Source organism: Apus apus, chromosome W, assembly GCF_020740795.1.
Source record: "Apus apus isolate bApuApu2 chromosome W, bApuApu2.pri.cur, whole genome shotgun sequence".
In the NCBI taxonomy this organism is placed as follows: Eukaryota; Metazoa; Chordata; class Aves; order Apodiformes; family Apodidae; genus Apus; species Apus apus.
In genome coordinates this window covers 2,727,252-2,746,107 of record NC_067311.1, presented here as the reverse complement: position 1 = coordinate 2,746,107, position 18,856 = coordinate 2,727,252, and the positions used below count along the sequence as shown (strand labels likewise).

General features: G+C 41.4%; 1 protein-coding gene across 4 annotated transcripts in view; it reads right to left on the bottom strand.

Moving 5' to 3' along the window:
• The window catches only part of LOC127395165 (E3 ubiquitin-protein ligase UHRF2-like), a 159,513-nt gene extending 143,957 nt beyond the window's left edge, over positions 1-15,556 (bottom strand). For 2 of the 4 annotated variants that reach the window (XM_051641665.1, XM_051641668.1), the window contains exon 1: positions 15,003-15,556. In XM_051641665.1, coding sequence (XP_051497625.1) covers positions 15,003-15,155 — 153 coding nt within the window. In that variant the 5' untranslated portion in view covers positions 15,156-15,556. Of the gene's footprint in view, positions 1-3,972; positions 4,095-14,397; positions 14,694-15,002 lie in introns of those variants that run through there. The other 2 variants (XM_051641666.1, XM_051641667.1) reach the window with 2 other exon arrangements.
• Between the last annotated feature and the right edge of the window lie 3,300 nt (positions 15,557-18,856).

Sequence of the window (18,856 nt, the reverse complement as noted above, 5' to 3'; positions counted from 1 at the left end):
ATCTTTTAAAAAGGTATACTTTTAATATTATGGGAGTTGAGAATAAAAATTTAAATTGGATGCCAGGATTTTACATGGGGGAAAAAAAGGAAAGGGTTGAATTATTTGATAGGTTTATTTCAAGGAAGCGTGTGAAAAGTAAGAAGAATTAGGCTCAATATGATATATACTTTATGCATTATATTCTTACCTTTCACCCTCTATCTCTTGGTAAATTTGTTAGTTTAGGAACTGCCTTCATTTGTACTTCAAATTACCTAATGATTGCTTCAGTTTAAACACTGATAATTAATATAATTTGTGTTGTTTTATTTATAGATGCTGGTATTTGGGTGTAGTAAGAAAAAATATCCTCTGTCACTGTCTTGCTGCTTGATTAAGGCTATAAATTAAACCATACACATCTGTGGCAAATTAAACTGCCTTCGTGTAAAAAAAAAAACACCTGTAAACACATAATACAGCCCCTGAAGCAATTCAGCCTTATAAATTTATCCCAGAACAATGAGTTTTATACTTGTTCTATCTATGTATCAGTACAGAGCCTGCTTATTAAACATTCTGGAAATGCAAAATTCTCTTGCATGCATAATAGTGTGGTAAAGCGAGTTTGTTCATGCCCTGAGGTTGACTGCTATGCTAATGTGTTATCTTTTGGGCTCAATTTTTCAGTTTTTTTTGTTTGTTAGTTGGTTTGTTTTGGGTTTTTTAAAGTGACATTTAGATGGTCTTTAGAAAGTAAATTTCCTTCTTTATGTAAAAAAAATTAGAAGAAAATCATATTTTGCAAATAAAGTAAAACTAAAAATACACCTGTGAAACATTCCTGTTAAAATATTATTTCCAAAATGAGCATGAAAAGTAATTCCCCCAATTTGATTTTACAGTAATTGCACCTGTTCTGAGCATTTTAAAAATTTACTTTAAATTTTTCATCTTAGAGCCCTCTATCCATATGCCTTATCTTTTTCGCTTGGTATAGCTCCATAGCAGTTCTACTGCAATAATGTTTTCTCATACTTGGCATGCAGTGTATGAAGGTGTTCTTTAAGTGGTTTTTTTTTATATACTATTTTAACCCTACAGTTTTTAAAAGAATGCCTGTGTAACTGAAGCAATGTATACCTCAGTGGTTTAACTCAAATCACAGGAAAAACCTTGTATTGTTGAAGTAATATGCATTTAATTAGTTGAAGGGTCGAGAAAATGTGTTAGGAAAATGAATGAATGAAACATGCTCTACAACAGAGTAGTTTTGTAACTTACTACCAGCACTATTGTGAGCGCAGAAAGGAGAAGAGTCATGACAGACTTCTGTTTCTTACAGCTGAAAGATTTATGGAAGCACCAGTCTCAACTGGTTATGATAGCAGCCTTGTTAAGACTTGGAGAGCCCATCTCCCTCCCCTCTCCTTTCTCAAACATTGAAGGATTCAGCAGCAGTGCAGGTCAAAAAGAATCAGAGTTAACTAATAATTCCAATTTGGAAGTCCAGGGAAATATTAAAATCTGGTTGTGGGCTAACATTTTAAGTATACGTGCTTATTTTAGTCATAAGGAACAATTCTATGAAGTGAGAAAAAGTTCAGTGGAAAGAGAGATTAAGCTAAATTGTAGGTTAAAAAAAAAAAATCACCCTCAACTTCTAAAAATATATTTTTTACAAATTGTGTTCATAACAGATCTTACTAAGAGCAGAGAAATAAAATAGTTAAAGCACAACACTTGAATGACTGAACGTTGCACTAACTTACCCAAGTCCAAACCAGTTGAAATCTGCAGCGTAGAATCTTTTTCACTGACAGTTAAGTATTTTGGTCAGTTTTCCTTTCTGTTCTTAATCAGGGTTATAGAAAATAGATATTCATTATCAAATTTTCCTTTTAGATAAATGAATTGGTGGATGCCCGTGATGTCAGCATTGGAGCCTGGTTTGAAGCTCATATAAAAAATGTTACTCGAGCAACAAAAGGACATAAGAATGGTAAAGCTCAAGTAAAGAGTGGCAATTCTTACAAAACAACTAATGGAAACTTAAGTCAAGATCATTCTAGAGAGAATGCAAATTATTTGGACAGTACACCATCGACATCTTACTCAGACTGCATGGACACTGATGAAGAAGCTATTTATCATATCAAGTATGATGAGTAAGTGCTTCTGATATTATTTTGAGGACATCATATGTTATGATTTGGTGTGTATAAACAAAGAATTTTGTTGAAGAAACTTGGAATCAAAGAGAGCAAGTTCAATATTGCAACCAAGGAAAGAAATATTAAAAAGCCATAATGTCTTTCAGTCAGATATAATGAGGGTTTTTTTTTCTTTTATTCACAAGTTCTTGTGAAGTATTACCTTTATCTTCTCTTTATGAAACTCAGAACCTCTATCTCTAAGGAAAGGAAACTATGCATTGGATTTTTCTGTACTTGTTTTTCTATGTAAAAGATAAGTGAATATTTTCTTCAAAAACTACTCTGCTCATATTCAGTTCCTTCCATTGAATTCTAAGCAAGTGTTTCATGGGAGCAAGTTCTGGTGCTTGAATTGTTTAAATTTTGTTTAAAAAGTAATGTTTATGCATGAGATGACAGGTCTGCATTTCGTGTAGCGGTTCTTGTAGAGAATCTGGTGACTGAGAACATAAAATGAATTCTGAGCTGGAGTGAGGGTACAAAGGGATTTTTTATTTTTATTTTTTAAGTCTGCGGTACAAGCAAATTTCAGAACCTACAACAGATGTGCTAGAGTAAAGGCTTTGTGCCATAAATTAAGTGGGATTTCTCATCACCAGCTTTTGCACTGATGCATTCACATAAATTGGATCCTAGTTGTTTAATGATGCCTTAATTTGCTGAAGCAGCTAACTAAGCTTCTAAACCAGTGGCATCAATTAGAATTTTTTATTACAGAGAACAACAAAAATATCACACTTTGGCATGTGAGATTAAAGATATAGGAACATATGTTTACTTTACATAGAAGCACATTCAGTATTAGTCTTGTTGAGGATAAATTGAAGTTTTCAAAATATTTTTTAAGTATCGATTTCAAGTTCTGTTGTTATTAATAATTACAATTTAAAACAGTTTTGCTAGGGAAAAAAGAACATTGAAGACTTAAGCTGAATGTCTGAAGACTTTTGTCTGAACGTGTAGTTCAAATGCAGTTTTATATCTGCAACTATCAATTTTTTATCTGCAGATATGTTTCTACACACACACACAAAACAGATAGCTACAGAGTTGAAAGCAAAAATTTACTTTAAAATGTATTTAAATATACTTAAATTCAGAACTTTCTCACTACTTTAGTCATTCAGTATCATTACAGTTGGACTAGATGATCATGGCAGGCCCCTTTCAACTGAAGTATTCTTAAAAAAAATAAATTGTCTCTAAAATGATAGATATGCATCATGGTATGCTTTCAAAGACCTGGTTCTAAGATTGGTTAATTGTGTAACATCACAAAAGTGTTGAATTGAGCAAAGGGCAAAAATTTGAGAGAGTGTGTTTGTAATTATTGGAGTTAAATTACGTTCCTCTTTTGTAGATTGTGTCATTTTATGTGTTAGAGATTCAAGGGAGAAGCCCCCCGTGAAGTAGAAAGTATAATCAAGCTGATCTGACTTGCATAGGTGTACTTATCCTTATGAAACATCAGTTTCACTTCACGTGTACCTTAAGATCTAGCATTTCCAGTAGATGCAGACAGTCATCTTAGTCTTCCTGTCACAGGTTCGTGTTCTTAGCCAGTGATCATCTTAAAACATTATGTATTATCTAATTTTGCTTATGTCATGGTCATTTACTTGACTGGCCTGAAATGTTAAAAGTTTGAGCTTTCAGGGAGAAAAGTTATTTTAAAACTTTCTAACAAGCATTTATCAGCTAACAGCGACTTTGGTAAAAGTTAACTGCTTACATGAGACAAAACACAAGGTGTGATTTGTGACACTGTATTTACCTTTCAACATCCCACTTCTTTGTTCTTTGAGTGGTAGTTAACATGCACATTCGCACGGTGGGTGGTTGTGCATGTACTCATAACGCCAGCTTCAGACATTAGTCTTTTTGCCTCTTTGGTATCTGTAGAGCACACGTATCAAACAAAAGGGAGGAAGAAGACATGGATAAATAGGGTAGTGCGTAATGTGCGTCCTTCAGTTTTCAGTTCCAGATGTTCTTATCCTATTTGCCATCTCTTTGTGCTTGTTCTTTGAGGTTCATATTCTACTATTAGTTCCTATTTCTTCTGTGCATGGTTGCCGTTCCTGGATGCTTAGGTTTGGGCTGGGCTAGTGACACCAATCCACCTTGACAGCCTTTTCTTACCAAGCCTTTTCTTGAAGTAGCTCATTTCTCCTTCCTTCTATCTCCTACAGCAGATGATTTCACCCTGGCTGAAGGGCTTTAGGCTCCTTGCCCACAACAGGAACATTCCTGATAGAGGTGGAAGAAGTTGCTTTTTCTCCTTCGGGAAAACTGCACGTCTCTGACAAGCAACCTGCAGATGGAGACCATAAGCCTGGTGCCCATAAAGCCATCAAAATGTCTTTCTTACATTATGGAGAAGACTATGGGGTTTGCCTCTGACACAGATTAACGGTCGTTCAGATCCTCACTGAGATCATCTAGACTGGTTCTCCTTCACTGCCTGTTTAATTATCCAGTCTAGAAAAACTGTCCATCAAGAAGGCTACAGCTGAAGGACAAGTCTGTTGTAATGTCCTGAAATGAGGTTGGGAATGTGGAGTAGACCTATGCTTTGTTTCTTAGACTTCATGTTACCTCAAAGATCGTTTGATACCCAGCTGTTGTGGCAAGTCCAGTCTGAGAATGCATGCACACACAAAAAAAAAAAAAAAAAAGGGGGGGGGGGGAGGGAAATCAAACATCCATTTTATTTCTGTTTACATCTGGAACCGACTACTCAATGATGTTTATGCAGGAGATACCGGAAAGCTATTTACCCTTGATCTCAACATGAAGCCCTCCACTGTCATAGATCTAGTTCTTTGGACCAAGGTTCCTAGTACAGGTCTATTTCTCCTAGCTGTCTTCAAACCCCAAAGATCCCACAGGTCTCCACTTAAATGGAGATCTAGAGCTGTTTGTTTGTTTTTTTTTTTTTTTTTTTTTTTTTTTCCAGTTGTCCCATTAGTGTTGACACCGGTCAATTCAAGTTGAATGTTGTCCAACATAATGTATCTCACACCTCTGTAGTTGAGAGACTTAATCAGCTTTATTTATACTAAAGCACAATCGTGTTTTTCTTGGGGGGTGGGGGGAGAGAAGATCATTGCGAACAGGTCCTACCAACCTCCTTGTAGGTATTGAAAGGCTGCTATTAGCTGCCACCACCATCATCCCCCTCCAAGCTCTTCCTTCTCCTGACTGAACAAGCCCAGTCCCCCAGCCTCTTCTCACAGAGCATATCTTGACAGCCATCTTGCCAGCCCTCCACTGGGCTAATGCCAGCTTGTCAGCATCTTCCTTGCATTGAGGGACCTAAACCAGACATAATACTCTAGATAAGATCTAACAAGTGCCAAGTACAGGGAAATAGTCACTCCTCTCAATCTATTGCTTATGCTCTTGTTGAGACAGCCCAGGGTGTTGTTGGCCTTCTTTGCTACCTGGGCACGCTGTTGCCTCACGTTCAGCTTGCTGTCTACCAGGACCCCCAGGTCCTTTTCTGCAGAGCTGCTACCCAGCTAGTCACTCTGCAGCCTGTGTTGTCACTTGGCCAGCAGCCAAGTACCTACACAGCCGCTCTCTCACTCCCCTCTCCCGCAGGACGAGGAGAACGCAGAAGGAAAGCGAGAAAACTTGTGCAGCGAGATACATTTTAAAAGGTGAAGCAAAAGCTGCACGTGCAAGCCAAGCAAAAAGAGGAATTCATTCACTAATTCCTATTGGCAGGCAGATATCCAGCCACTTCTTGGAAATCAGGGCCTCAGCACACATAACAGTTGCTTGGGAAGACAAATGTCGTAACCACAAACGTCCCCTGTCCCCCTCTTCCTCCTCTTTCCCTGAGCTTTTATTGCTGAGCACAATTTCACATGGCATGGAATATCCCTTTGGTCGGTTGGGGTCAGCTGTCCCAGCTGTGTCTCCTCCCAACTGCTTGCACACACCCAGCCTACTACTTGTTGCTGGGGCAGAGCGAGAAACAGAAGGCCTTGATGCTGCGCAATTACTGCATGTAACTTCTGTTGTCTCTTGAGGATCACCATAGGATTTCAAAAGAAAGTCAATAAATAAGAAAACACCTTTACTAACCATAGTTGCATCTAGCAACATTTTTAATTCAGGTTTTCCTGACATGAATTCTTTAATGAAAGCGATAAACCTGAAAATGTTATAGTATTTTCTTAGTTCTTGAGCCTTTTTAAGAGTATGTTTTTTTCCTCTTTTATTAGCTTGATTTACATAGCCCTGCATATTCCCATTTTCTGCTACCTTAGTTACATACTCATCTTGTGTATTTGAGAGTTTAGGTTTTAATTTAATATTGTTGTCATTCCTATAAATAGCATGTTTAAATATAGGATGAAATTTGACATGGAGTAAGTAGCACTACCTAAATTGAATCTATTTCCACTATGCTTATTTTGCTTTGTTATTTAGGACAAGTAAAAAAGGAAGGAGAGAAATCGTCTAGATGGTGGAATCATAAGATGGAAAATATACTATTTTTTGTGGTATTACAGTATTAAGATACATCTGAGGTCAGAAGTTTCCTATAAAAGCACAATTGATTTCTTTTGTGATGTAATGAGGAACAGCATTATAGTGTTTGATGTACTTAGACATGATTCCAAAAGTATGAGTTAGACTCATTCTCAAATGCTTGTGACAAATGGTGTTCCAGTTCTAAAAAGAGTATCTGGATGTTCAACCTGTGATGTTGGGTATGGACAAATATGAATGCTAGCTGCTTCTCTCCTGTGTCCCATTGAAAACGAATATTGGTGTTCCTTAGCCTATTGAAAGGATTCCTTAGACTAGGCTTAAGGTGAGTGGCAACAACTGTAAAAACCTCTGCACCTTTTAATAATGAGACTTCTTGTATGTCAGGCGGAAAATGAGAGACCTAGAGGGGGAAGGTCTATTCAGTGGACACGCTTTTTGCCCTCATATCTATAAAGTTAGAGCACCCTATTACTAAAAGTTGTAGAATAGAGAGATGAAGAAGTAATGTAAACATGGGCTTTGCAGTACATAGGAACATCCTTGGTTTTTATCCTTCATCCGGTTTCTAGATAACAGAGGTATTGATTTAGACTAAAACCAGATGAATGCCTTTATTATTCAAGTAGACTGGCTTTTTAATTTCATAAGGTGAATGGTTAAAAGGCTACATGGGGGGGGGGGGTTTCTAAAGAAAATATTCCAATCATATTTTCCTCAAACCATATCACTTTGAATTTTTCCTTTTTTGTAAATCAGGAACTTTTTCCTTAAATTGGTAAGACATCAGATGCATGTCTGCGCCAGAAGAGAGGAAGGTAAAAAATGACTGTAACTTCTCATAGAATGACTTCGGGACTAACTTGGCATCCAGAGAAAAGCATGGAGTAATAAGGATTAATATTGCTCCTTTTCAGTTCTCCTGTGGTCTGGAAGTTCAGAAGTCAAGCACAAATGAGTGAAGAGAAGGGCTCCTAAGGGTGCTTTCTTAAGTTTATTAAGAAACTCTGGGAAGACGTGTAGTTCAGAGTTGATGGAAGAGTTGTTAAAAAAAAAAAAAAAATCACTTTCAAAAGCCCGATTATTTGACAGTTGGATGTTCCATTCTAGAATTCGCATGGTTTCTAGGAAATTTTTTCTGTGGCCATCTGAAACATAATTCATGTCCGAAGAAATTTTGTCCTCACAATAGACCTTCAGATATGCACTTGGAAGCAGCATCCATTAGAGAGATATATAAAAGGCCTCTTGAAGCATCAGGCACCTTGTAAAAACAAAGTAAAATCTTCTTTTCAGCATTCTACACATGAAATTGGAAAAATGGATTCTGAGAGGAAAAGTTTCACCCATTTTAATCTATCTGTTCCTCCAAAGGAATGTTTCTCAACTTAAGCCTCTGAGCAGGCAGTAACAGAAGAAACTCAGCAATAACTACCTTCTTTTTTCTTTTCTGGAGAGTAGCTATTTTCTGTCTATAAAATGGGATATTTTGGGTGCCTGGTTTTGATATATGGTCTTATTTTATTCATGCTGCCCAACAATCTTGTTTCTTTAGATTCTTTTCATTGGATGTGTCTCAGGACAGAGATGGAATTGCTGTAAAGGATAAAAATGCTAAAAGTGCATCAGTAATATATCATGAAAGGTTCTTTTCAGAGTTCTTATTGGGATAAGAAAGATAGCACAGAACTGAATCTGGGAAAACACAACCATCGCCTGAGGGTGGCAATTCTAGCTGAAACATTTTTGTTGCTTCTGGGAGCACGGAGGGCTCAGGACCACATCTGAAATGCTTGGACACCAACACACGCAGTATGAGAAACAAACAGGATGAACTGGAAGCGTTGGTCAGCTCCCAGAGCTATGGTATCATTGGTATTAGTGAGACCTGGTGGAATGACTCCTATGATTGGAGTGCTGGGGTGAAGGGCTACAGGCAGTGCAGGTGAGGTGGAGGTGTCGCGCTACAGGCAAGGGAGAGGTTTGATTTTACAGCCCTTACAGTTAGCGGTGATCTGGTGGAGAGCCTCTGGATGAGGATTAGGGGGATGGAAAAAAAAGGTGTTGTAGTGGGTATTTACTACTGATTGCCCAGCCAGGATGTAAGCACTGAGAAGTTATTCTATAGGCAGTAAAGAGAAAACTCTGGATCGGTAGCCCTTGACCTTATCAGAGATTTCAACTTTCCAGGCATCAACTGGGAACATCATACTGATATGATGAGCAGATCTTAGAAATTCTTGAAGTCTGAGGAAGATAATTCCTTGTCACAAGCTCTCTGTGAGCCAACTGAAAAAGATGCCCTCCTAGACATTTCATCTGCAAATAGAGAAGGACTTATGGGAAATGTGACACCAGGTGGCTGTCTTGGCCACAGGGATCATGAAATGGTTTAAGAGAAAAAAGGACAGCAGAGTTGCAAAACTTTAAGCTATTCAGGGAAGTACTTATCAGTGTCCCCTGGGCTTTGAGGGCTTAGGAGTCCACAAGTGCTGGTCAGTCTGCAAGAAGCACCTTTTAGAAGCACAGGAGCAGGCTTGTGTCAAAAGTCAAGCAAGTGGGCCAGAAGACTAGCTTGGCTGAACAGGGAACTCTTCATGGAGCTCAAAAGGAAAAAGAAATTGTATGATCCCTGGAAGTGAGGTCAGGCTTCGCAGGAAGATTACAGAGCAGTGGTTCAGATATGCAGGGAGAAGATATGAAAGGCCAAAGCTCAATTAGAGTTGAAACTGGCCAGTGTTGTGTCAGACAACAAGAAAAGCTTTTTAAAGTACATTAATAGCAAGAGGAGGTCTAAAGAAAACAGTGGACCGATACTTGTTGAAGATGATCACCTGACCAATAGGGATGAAGATAAAGCAGAGACATTCAGCGTTTGTTGTTTTTTTTTAATCAGTCTTTAATAATACTGATAGCCCTTGGGCTGCCTGGTTCCCTGAGTTGGAGGACCATGACTGTGGTCCACAGAGCCTGATGGGATTCATCCCAGAGTACTGAAGGAGCCAGAGGATGTTATGGCAGGACCCCTCTCGATCATCTCCCAGAGGTCTTGGGAGTGTGGAGAGGTTCCTGCTGACTGCAAGCTACCCAGCGTTATTCCACTTTACAAGAAGGGCGTGAGGGAAGACCCAGGAAACTACAGAGCTGTTAGTCTAACCACAGTACCTGAAAAAATTATGGAGAAATCATACTGGGTACTATTGAAACGCATTTAAAGGACAATGCAATCATGAGGCACAGTCAACACGGGTTCTCAAAGGGAAAGTCCTGTCTAACTATTTTGATATCCTTCTGTGATAGAGTCACCCACCTAGTGGATGGAGCAAAGGCAGTGGATGTAGTTATTCTGGATTTTAGTGAGGCTTTTGATAACTGTCCCTCAACAGCATCCTTCTGGACAAGTTGTCCAACTTGTGAGATGAGCGGGTTGATGGTGCACTGGGTGAAGATGCCAGATTATGCACCTAGGATGGAGTAACACTGGACACGGGTATAAATTGGGAGAGGAGTGGCTGGAGAGCAGCCCTGCAGAAAGGGATCTGGGGGTGCTGGTCAGCAGCAGGCTCAGTAGGAGTCGGCAGTGTGCCCTGGCAGCCCAGAAGGCTAATTGCATATCCTGGCGTGCATCAAACACAGTATAAACAGCTCCTCAGAAGTGGTGATTATCTCACTGTATTCAGCATTGATGCAGCCTCACCTTGAGTACTGTGTGCAGTTCTGGGCCCCACAATTTAAAAAGGATATTCAGGTTCTCAAATGCATCCAGGGGAGGGCAACAAAGCTGGTGAATGGGCTGGAAGGCTGTCACCGTTTGACTCAGGTTCGACAACAATGCTCTCGATCCCCTCCCCCTCCCACACAAGTAGGGAAGGAGAGAGAGAAAGTGAGAGAGACTTGGCTGGATTGAAAACTAAACTACACAGCTTTAATTAAACACTAATGATATCAGAAAATATATACAATTATATACAAATATGTTCAGATATGTGCAAAAGCCTCTCGCCTCCCCCCCACCCCCAGCAACTCCCACAACACTCTCCTTAACTGCGAACAGTCCCAAAAAATTCCAGACTGCTGCCGGAAAAAGCACAGAGTGATGAGGGTCAGGAGAGCTCAAGCCTAGGGGTCGATGGCGATGGATGGATGGATGGATGGATGGATGGATGGATGGAGTCCTCCCCGGATGCCGGCCATGGACGGGAGAGAAGGGAAGAAGAAGCAGGAAGGAAGTTGTCTTCTGCGATCTCTGACCTTCCACTGAGCTTACGTAGATATATGGAATGGAATATCTCTGGCCAATTTTGCTGTCTGTCTAATTTAGCCTCCTACAGGGGGGTCATAGATCTCCCCGTAGTGTCTGAGCCGGCAGAGTGAAGGTGCGACCTTGAAGCCTCAGCAGTTGGAAGAACATTCCAATGTCTTAGCAGCCTAGCTAGAACAGAATGTTGCTAGTTAAAAGAAAGCTTACTGAAGGAAAAAAAAAATCAGTAAAAAGGAAAATTGGCTTCATCCTGGTCAAACCAGGACAAAGGCATGTCCTATGAGGAGCGGCTGAGGATTCTGAGTTTGTCTATTTTGGAGAGAAGGAGGCTGAGGGGTGACCTCATTGCTCTCTACAGCTTCCTGAGGAGGGAACGTGAAGAGGGAGGTGCTGATCTCTTCTCCCTGGTATCTTTTGGTCAGCCTTGAAGCGGTAAGGCAGTTGGACTAGATGATTGTTGTAGGTCCCTTCCAACTGAACTATTCTACTCTTTCCTTTCCACTTTCCTTGTCCTTTCTGATATTTATTAACTCCTCAGGGATTGCCCCCTTACACTTAAAATTTTACAACCTATTCTTCATTATGTCCTTTGCAATGTTCCTTTCCTGAAGGATGTGCAGAATACATTACGGTTCAGCATTGGGTTTTTGGTATCTCTGCTATTATCGACAGAGTCTGACCTTGAGGTCCCGGCCAGGATTGTTGTAGGTCCCTTCCAACTGAATTATTTTATTCTCATAGAATGACTTCGGGACTAACTTGGCATCCAGAGAAAAGCATGGATTAATAAGGATTAATATTGCTCCTTTTCAGTTCTCCTGTGGTCTGGAAGTTCAGAAGTCAAGTACAAATGTGTCAAGAGAAGGGCTCCTAAGGGTGCTTTCTTAAGTTTATTAAGAAACTCTGGGAAGACGTGTAGTTCAGAGTTCATGGAAGAGTTGTTAAAAAAAAAAAAAAAAATTCACTTTCAAAAGCCCAATTATTTGACAATTGGATGTTCCATTCTAAAATTTGCATGGTTTCTGGGAAACTTTTTCTGTCTATAAAATGGGATATTTTAGATGCCTGTTTTTGATACATTGTTTTTGCAGTTACTGCTCAGCAAAAGACAAAACACTAGTGTGTTTTCAACACTGTTTTGGTCACAAATCTAATGCACAGTACCATACAGGCCTGCTATGAATAAAGCTAACACCATCCCAGCCAGACCCAGTACAGAGGGGTTAAGTTCATCTCAGGACTAACCCCTCAGTTTTTTCCTTTAGCATAATACATTGTTTTCTGTTCAGCTCCCATTCAGTTACAACACTTGTGCATCTCTATCACATCTCTGAGACTTACAGGAGTGCTTTACATATTGCTATGCTAATATTTCATCTACATCCTGTTTTAATTGTATGGGAGCAATCCATCTCAATTTCGCCTTTCTAATTACTAGTACCTTGAGGTCAGCTGCTGGATCAACCCAACTCAATCATCAAGGAAGCTTTAGAGCTCATTATGTAAGGTTACCAAAAAAAAAAAAAGTAGTTACATAATGAGTGAAATTAATGATGAAGAATCTATAACTTTAGCTTCACTTATGATCTCAACTGCACCCTAAACTATCACCCATCCATGTAGACAAGTTCAGCTATAAGAATTTAAAAGTGGAATAATAAAATAAGACATGACATACTAACATAATGGCCGAAATACAGATACTCCAATTAGTTTGACCTTTTGACTACTTCAAGAATCTCAACTCACTACAGGCTTATTTTCTCTGTTTCTCAGGTAAACCATTTTCCACAAATAGCCAGAGCAGAGTTCTGGTGCACTCACAGAAGTAGAAACACACTAAGCAGGATTTAATTAGCATCAGCTTGTTTTAAACTCAAACATAGCACAATGATATAGCATATTTGGTAAACATATAAGCATTTTTGTGGCCAGAAAGGCCACATATCAATGCATTGGTATTAACAGACCACATGGCTTATGTTAACTCTGCAAGATCACACAGTTAAGCTTGTTATCAACTTGGTATGAGAACTAGCTGTGTGAACCAGAGCTTATCATTAGGTGTCTACTACTGGGAAAGCAATCCCCGCCCCTGCTGCCCCTCCCCAGCACTGTGCAGTTTGTAGTCCAGGGACAGAGGCCAAAGGCTAAGAACTGTGTGTCTAGAAACTCAAACATCCCACAGAAGTAGGAGATCTGAAATATGGGGCAGGGGGGGAAGACAGAGAAGCTACCTATTTCTGTTCCAGTTTCCCATGTCAGAGCTCGGGAGCCTGATCACCTTGTGACCAAGACCACTGATGATTAACTACATGCTATCAAATTTATGGTACTGCATACTCACAACTGACTTATATGTATTTTACAATTGTTAAGAACTGAGTGTTTTGAATATGTAATAAGAAGTAAAAAGTTAGACATCACCACAAGATGTGTTGATAATTTAAGTCAACCTAGTCAAATGTTGTTTTATACTGACTTATCAGTCTTCTAAACACTCCCATCTCTGATGAGATCTTTAGCAATATACATAAACACATACATATGCTGACTCAGACACAACACAAAAGTAAACAAGTTATTCAACTATAAGACCAATGCTGTTTGCATCTGGCTTCGTCAAAACAGCATAAGTTTGTCTGCAGCCATCTGCTTCAACATGCCCTCACAAAACCTGGCTCACATCTGTCTTGTGGAACAGTAACAAGATTGCTCAAAATACAGTCAGCATGACACAAACCCTATTTGTTTTCTTTTGGTTTTAAGTACATTTCAGATTGCAAGTTCACATTCTAGTCCTGAATTATCATCTCTTGGTGATAGCAAACTGTCATTTCTTATGATTGTTTCTGTTTATACAGGTATGTGCTTCATCTGTTATAGGACAGAAAACTTGCCCCATCTTATGTTGCTCAGCTTAAGCTAGCATTGCTATGCTCATTTGTAGTAAGAAGTCCCATCTTAAGAGTCAAACTCCCTAAAAATACAACACATCCGACACTCCTTTTTCTCCCTCATGTCATATTTATGCCTCTCCCTAATACTTAAGCACTGACCATACCTCATTTATGTAAAGCAGCTTAAAAGAAGTTACACCTTTCATCAGCAAAAATACAGCCTGAAACTATTTGGATGAAGATGTGCCCCACACTGATATGGGGAGAAAGTATCAACTCACAGAAAAACTTTTAACCACTGGTCGCCAATACCATTGGAATCCAGGTGTAAATTAAGTACTTCTTGAGATATCAGCCACAACTGATATACTTCTCTGTAAAAAGCTGTTTGCAGCACCTAAAAGGAATAGGACGCTAAACTCCCGCGCAGCTTCAATACAAGGGAGCCAGGGAATGCGAGGAGATGCAGGCTGCCGTTGCGCGCGCCCGTCCGCCCCCCACCCCAACTTCCCTCGCATAGTCGCATACTCACCTCCAGGAAGAGTCCTCTGTCTCTCCTTTTCTGGTGAATGGAAGTTCAGAATCCACAATCCCCGAAAACCCTGTCTGTGGTGTGGCACCTAGGCCTTGGAAACCATTTGCAGCGCACGAACAAAAAATGTTTTCCTTATATCCAGATGGGGCACCGAGAGGGCAGGAACCCAGGGAAAACACCTGCATTCTCTTGCCTGGTCGAAAAAGTAAAGCAGGGGATTTCCTCCCGCTCACACCCCACTGTCTGCTCTGCAACTCAGGTTCGATAAGCTGAAGAAGTCTCCCTCGGTTTGGGTGTAAAAAAAAAAAAAAAAAAAAACAAAAAACCCACAACACCACAAAGGGACCTCATTAGTACCCGCTCACTACTGCGGGAGGTGGGGAGGAAAAATACAGAAACCAGAGTTGAGCCCAGAGCCTTTTGTCATGTCGGGCAGCTTATCTTTCCTCCTAAGCTCAGTGAGGAGAGAGAAAACAAAAGCCAGAAAACCCAGTATGGGAAGTCTGGGTGCTTTGCATCAAGTCACAGAGAGCAGAACACACGAAGGAGAAGAGAAAAAGAGAAGCTCCCCTCCACTCCTACCCACCATGTTTCCAGCTCACCTGCTTGCCCCGGTAGAAAAGGCGCTGGCGGTCGGGGCTCACACAGAAGGTCTTCTGGATCTTCTCCCGCAAACATTCAATCTTGGTGAGACGGCTCAGATCATCAATAGTATGGGTCTCAGTGCCGTCTATGGTACGAACTTGGATCCACATGGTATGCACCTTTTACTAGCTCAGCCACCGCAGTGAAGGGAAGGTTTTGTTCTCCGAGTGCGAGATAACAGAAGACAAAACAGGCGTTTCCCTCACTTCTTTGTTCAGCTCAATAAAGCAGGATTTTTTTAATACCGCTGAACAGGCACGAGCCTCCCAGCCCGAAGGCCTCGCTCAGAAGGGCGTGGAGAGGTAAAGGAGGCCTGACCCAATCCTCATTTACTCCCCAAATGTACCCCGTAATCACACAAACAAAACCGTAAACTCTCCAAGCCAGCACGACACGAGGCAAAGTCTGGCAGGAATAACCAGAGGCAAGTCTAACGAACACCACCAAGAATCATCACCAACCCTCAGAGAGTGTTTACTAGTCGCTACCGCTCTCGTACAGAGGTCACGGCGCCAACAGTGATCTCGCGAGAGCGCTCAGCCGTAAAGAGACAACACTGGGAAGAGGAGGGAAGATAGATAGCATCATCCCCTCTCCTTCCGCATTCGGCTTAACACAAAGTCACGCCCAGCCCAGCTCCGCCCCACCCTTTGAAAATTCTCTGGCCAGCATCTTTTTTCCTTATGCTCTGTAGCTGTATCAAGGACTCCGAGGAGCGGGGGAGGAGATAGTTTAGTGCACACGTAGAGAAGCGACCGTTATCGTTCCTATGGGAACCAAGCGGTAACGTCTTCTCGTTCCCTTACAGAGCAAAACATCTCTATAGTCTCAGACCTGCAAATTACACCAGTGACACTGGAAGTGACTCTGTGCTTCCACCTTACCCTTTCAGACACACACAGAGTCAGGACCCAGCATATCAGGTGTCACAGTGACACAAAAGTATGGACAGGAGTGACAAGGCATAAATAAAAAGCAAGTAAAACTCGTTTGAATCCACTGATGAAATCTAGGCCCCAATGTTTCCCAGTACAAAAGTGTCATCAAAATGTCAATTCAGCCAAATTTACCTCTGCCTAATAGATCCAGAATAGATCTGTCTGCTCTTATCATATTAGAAAAGTGTAGATGTGGGCCAGGACAAAAACATCATAGAGTCATAGAATGGTTTAGGTTGGAAGGAACCTTAAAGATCATCTAATTCCAACCCCGGTGCCATGCGCAGGGACACCTTCCACTAAACCAAGTTGCTCAAAGCCCCCATCCAACCAGGTTGGCCTTGAACACTTCCAGGGAGGAGGCACTGTCACGGTTTGACACAGGTTCGACAACAATGCTCTCGATCCCCTCCCCCTCCCACACAAGTAGGGAAGGAGAGAGAGAAAAAGAGAGACCTGGCTGGATTGAAAACTAAACTACACAGCTTTAATTAAACACTAATTATATCAGAAAATATATACAATTATATACAAATATGTTCAGATATGTGCAAAAGCTTCTCACCTCCCCCCACTCCCAGCAACGCCCATAGCACTATCCTTAGCTGCGAACAGTCCCGAAGAATTCCAGACTGCTGCTGGAGAAAGCAGAGTTATGAGTCAGGAGAGCTCAGCCTTAGCTAGAACACACTGTGACTAGTTAAAAGAAAGCTTACTGAAGGAAAAAAAAAAAATCAGTAAAAGGAAAATTGGCTTCATCCTGGCTCAAACCAGGACATTCCACCCCTTATTCCATACCATATATTACATATAGGCTCTATATTTTACCAGCTGTCAAATTAAGGATTCTTCCCCAAACTACCTTGAGGTACACATTGTACTTCTCCATCCTCCATCATCACACACCAGGTATGTCCAGGTCCCTGAGCAAAAGCAACACCCCGGACAGGTTTACCTTTGCCTGAAGCAGGATAGACCCAAACACTTTTACCCAGCAGGTTTCTTTCACATACCACAGGGACTTTATCCCCATCTGCAGCATGTGAAAGGTCTGACTGAGCAGGACCAGCCCGATTGATGGATCCCCTGGTATTAACTAACCAGGTGGCCTTTGCCAAATTTTTGTCCCAGTTTTTGAAAGTTCCACCACCATTGCCTTCAGGGTAGCTTTTAAAAGACCATTATACCTTTCAACTTCCCCTGAGGCTTGTGCATAATACAGGATATGGTAGATCCACTCAATACCATGCTCTTTAGCCCAGTCAGTGACAAGATTATTTTAAAATTAGTTCCATTGTCTGACTCAATTCTTTCTGGAGTACCATGTCTCCACAAGATTTGCTTCTCAAGGCCCAGGATAGTATTCCTGGCTGTGGCATGAAGCACAGGATATGTTTCCAACCATCCTGTACTTGTTTCCACCATTGTAAACACATAGCACTTACCCTGGCGGCTCTGAGGCAGTGTGATGTAGTCAATTTGCCAGGCTTCCCCATACCTGTACCTTGACCACCTCCCCTCTTACCACAAAGGTTTCAACGGTTTCGCCTGCTTAATTGCAGCACATGTCTCACAGTCATGGATAACCTGTGCAATAGAATCCACGGTTAAGTCCACCCCTCGATCATGAGCCCATTTGTATGTTGCATCTCTGCCATGATGACCTGAAGTGTCATGGGCCCATCGAGCTAGAAAGAGCTTACCCTTATGTTCCCAGTCTAAGTCTATTTGGAACACTTGAGCAGCTTCATCTGCTCGTTGGTTGTGTTGATGTTCCTCAGTGGCTCGACTCAGAGGCACGTGTGCATCTACATGACGCACTTTTACCTCCAGTTTCTCTCTCCGAGCTGCAATGTCTTTCCACAGGTCAGCAACCCAAATAGGTTTACCTTTTTGCTGCCAGTTGTTCTGCTGCCACTGCTTTAGCCAACCCCACAAGGCATTTGCTGCCATCCACGAGTCAGTGTAGAGGTAGAGTCTCGGCCACCCCTCTCGCTCAGCAATGTCCAAAGCCAGCTGGATGGCTTTTACCTCTGCAAACTGACTTGATTCACCTTCTCCTTCAACTACTTGAGCAACCAGTCATGTAGGACTCCACACGGCAGCTTTCCACTTCCGGCGGTTCCCTACAAGATGACAAGAGCCATCTGTGAAAAAAGCAAATTGTTTCTCAGTCTCTGGTAGATGATCATATGGTGGAGCTTCTTGATCCTGTCTCACCACTTCTTGTAGTGGTATTCCAAAGTGTGTGCCTTCTGGCCAATTTGTAATTGCTTCAACAATTCCTGGATGAGTAGGTCTTCATATTCGAGCTCGCTGGGTGATTAAAGCAGTCCATTTACTCCAAGTCACATTGGTGGCATGATGGATAGGAGAAAGGTTACTCTGGAACATGAATCTCAGCACTGGTAATCTGGGCACCAGGAGGAGCTGTGCTTCAGCGCCAATCACTTCCGAAGCGACTCTAACTCCTTCATACGCTGCAAGTATCTCCTCAGTTGTCGTGTAGTTGGCTTCGGAACCTCTGTAGCTCCGGCTCCAGAATCCCAAGGGTCAACCTCGAGTCTCCCCTGGTGCTTTCTGCCAGAGGCTCCAGATAGGACCATTGTGCCCGGCTGCGGTGCAGGGCACATTTTTTATGTCTGGCCTTGTTCAAACTGGTCCAACGGCCATTGCCTGCACAATCTCCTTTTTAATCTGCTCAAAAGCTTTCTGTTGGTCAGGACACCATTTCAAGTCACTCTTCTTTTGGGTCACCTCATAGAGAGGTTTCACAATTTCACTGTAACATGGAATATGCATTCTCCAGAAAGCAACAGTCCCTAAAAAGGTTTGAGTGTCCTTTTTAGTAGATGGTGGGGCCATAGCTGTTA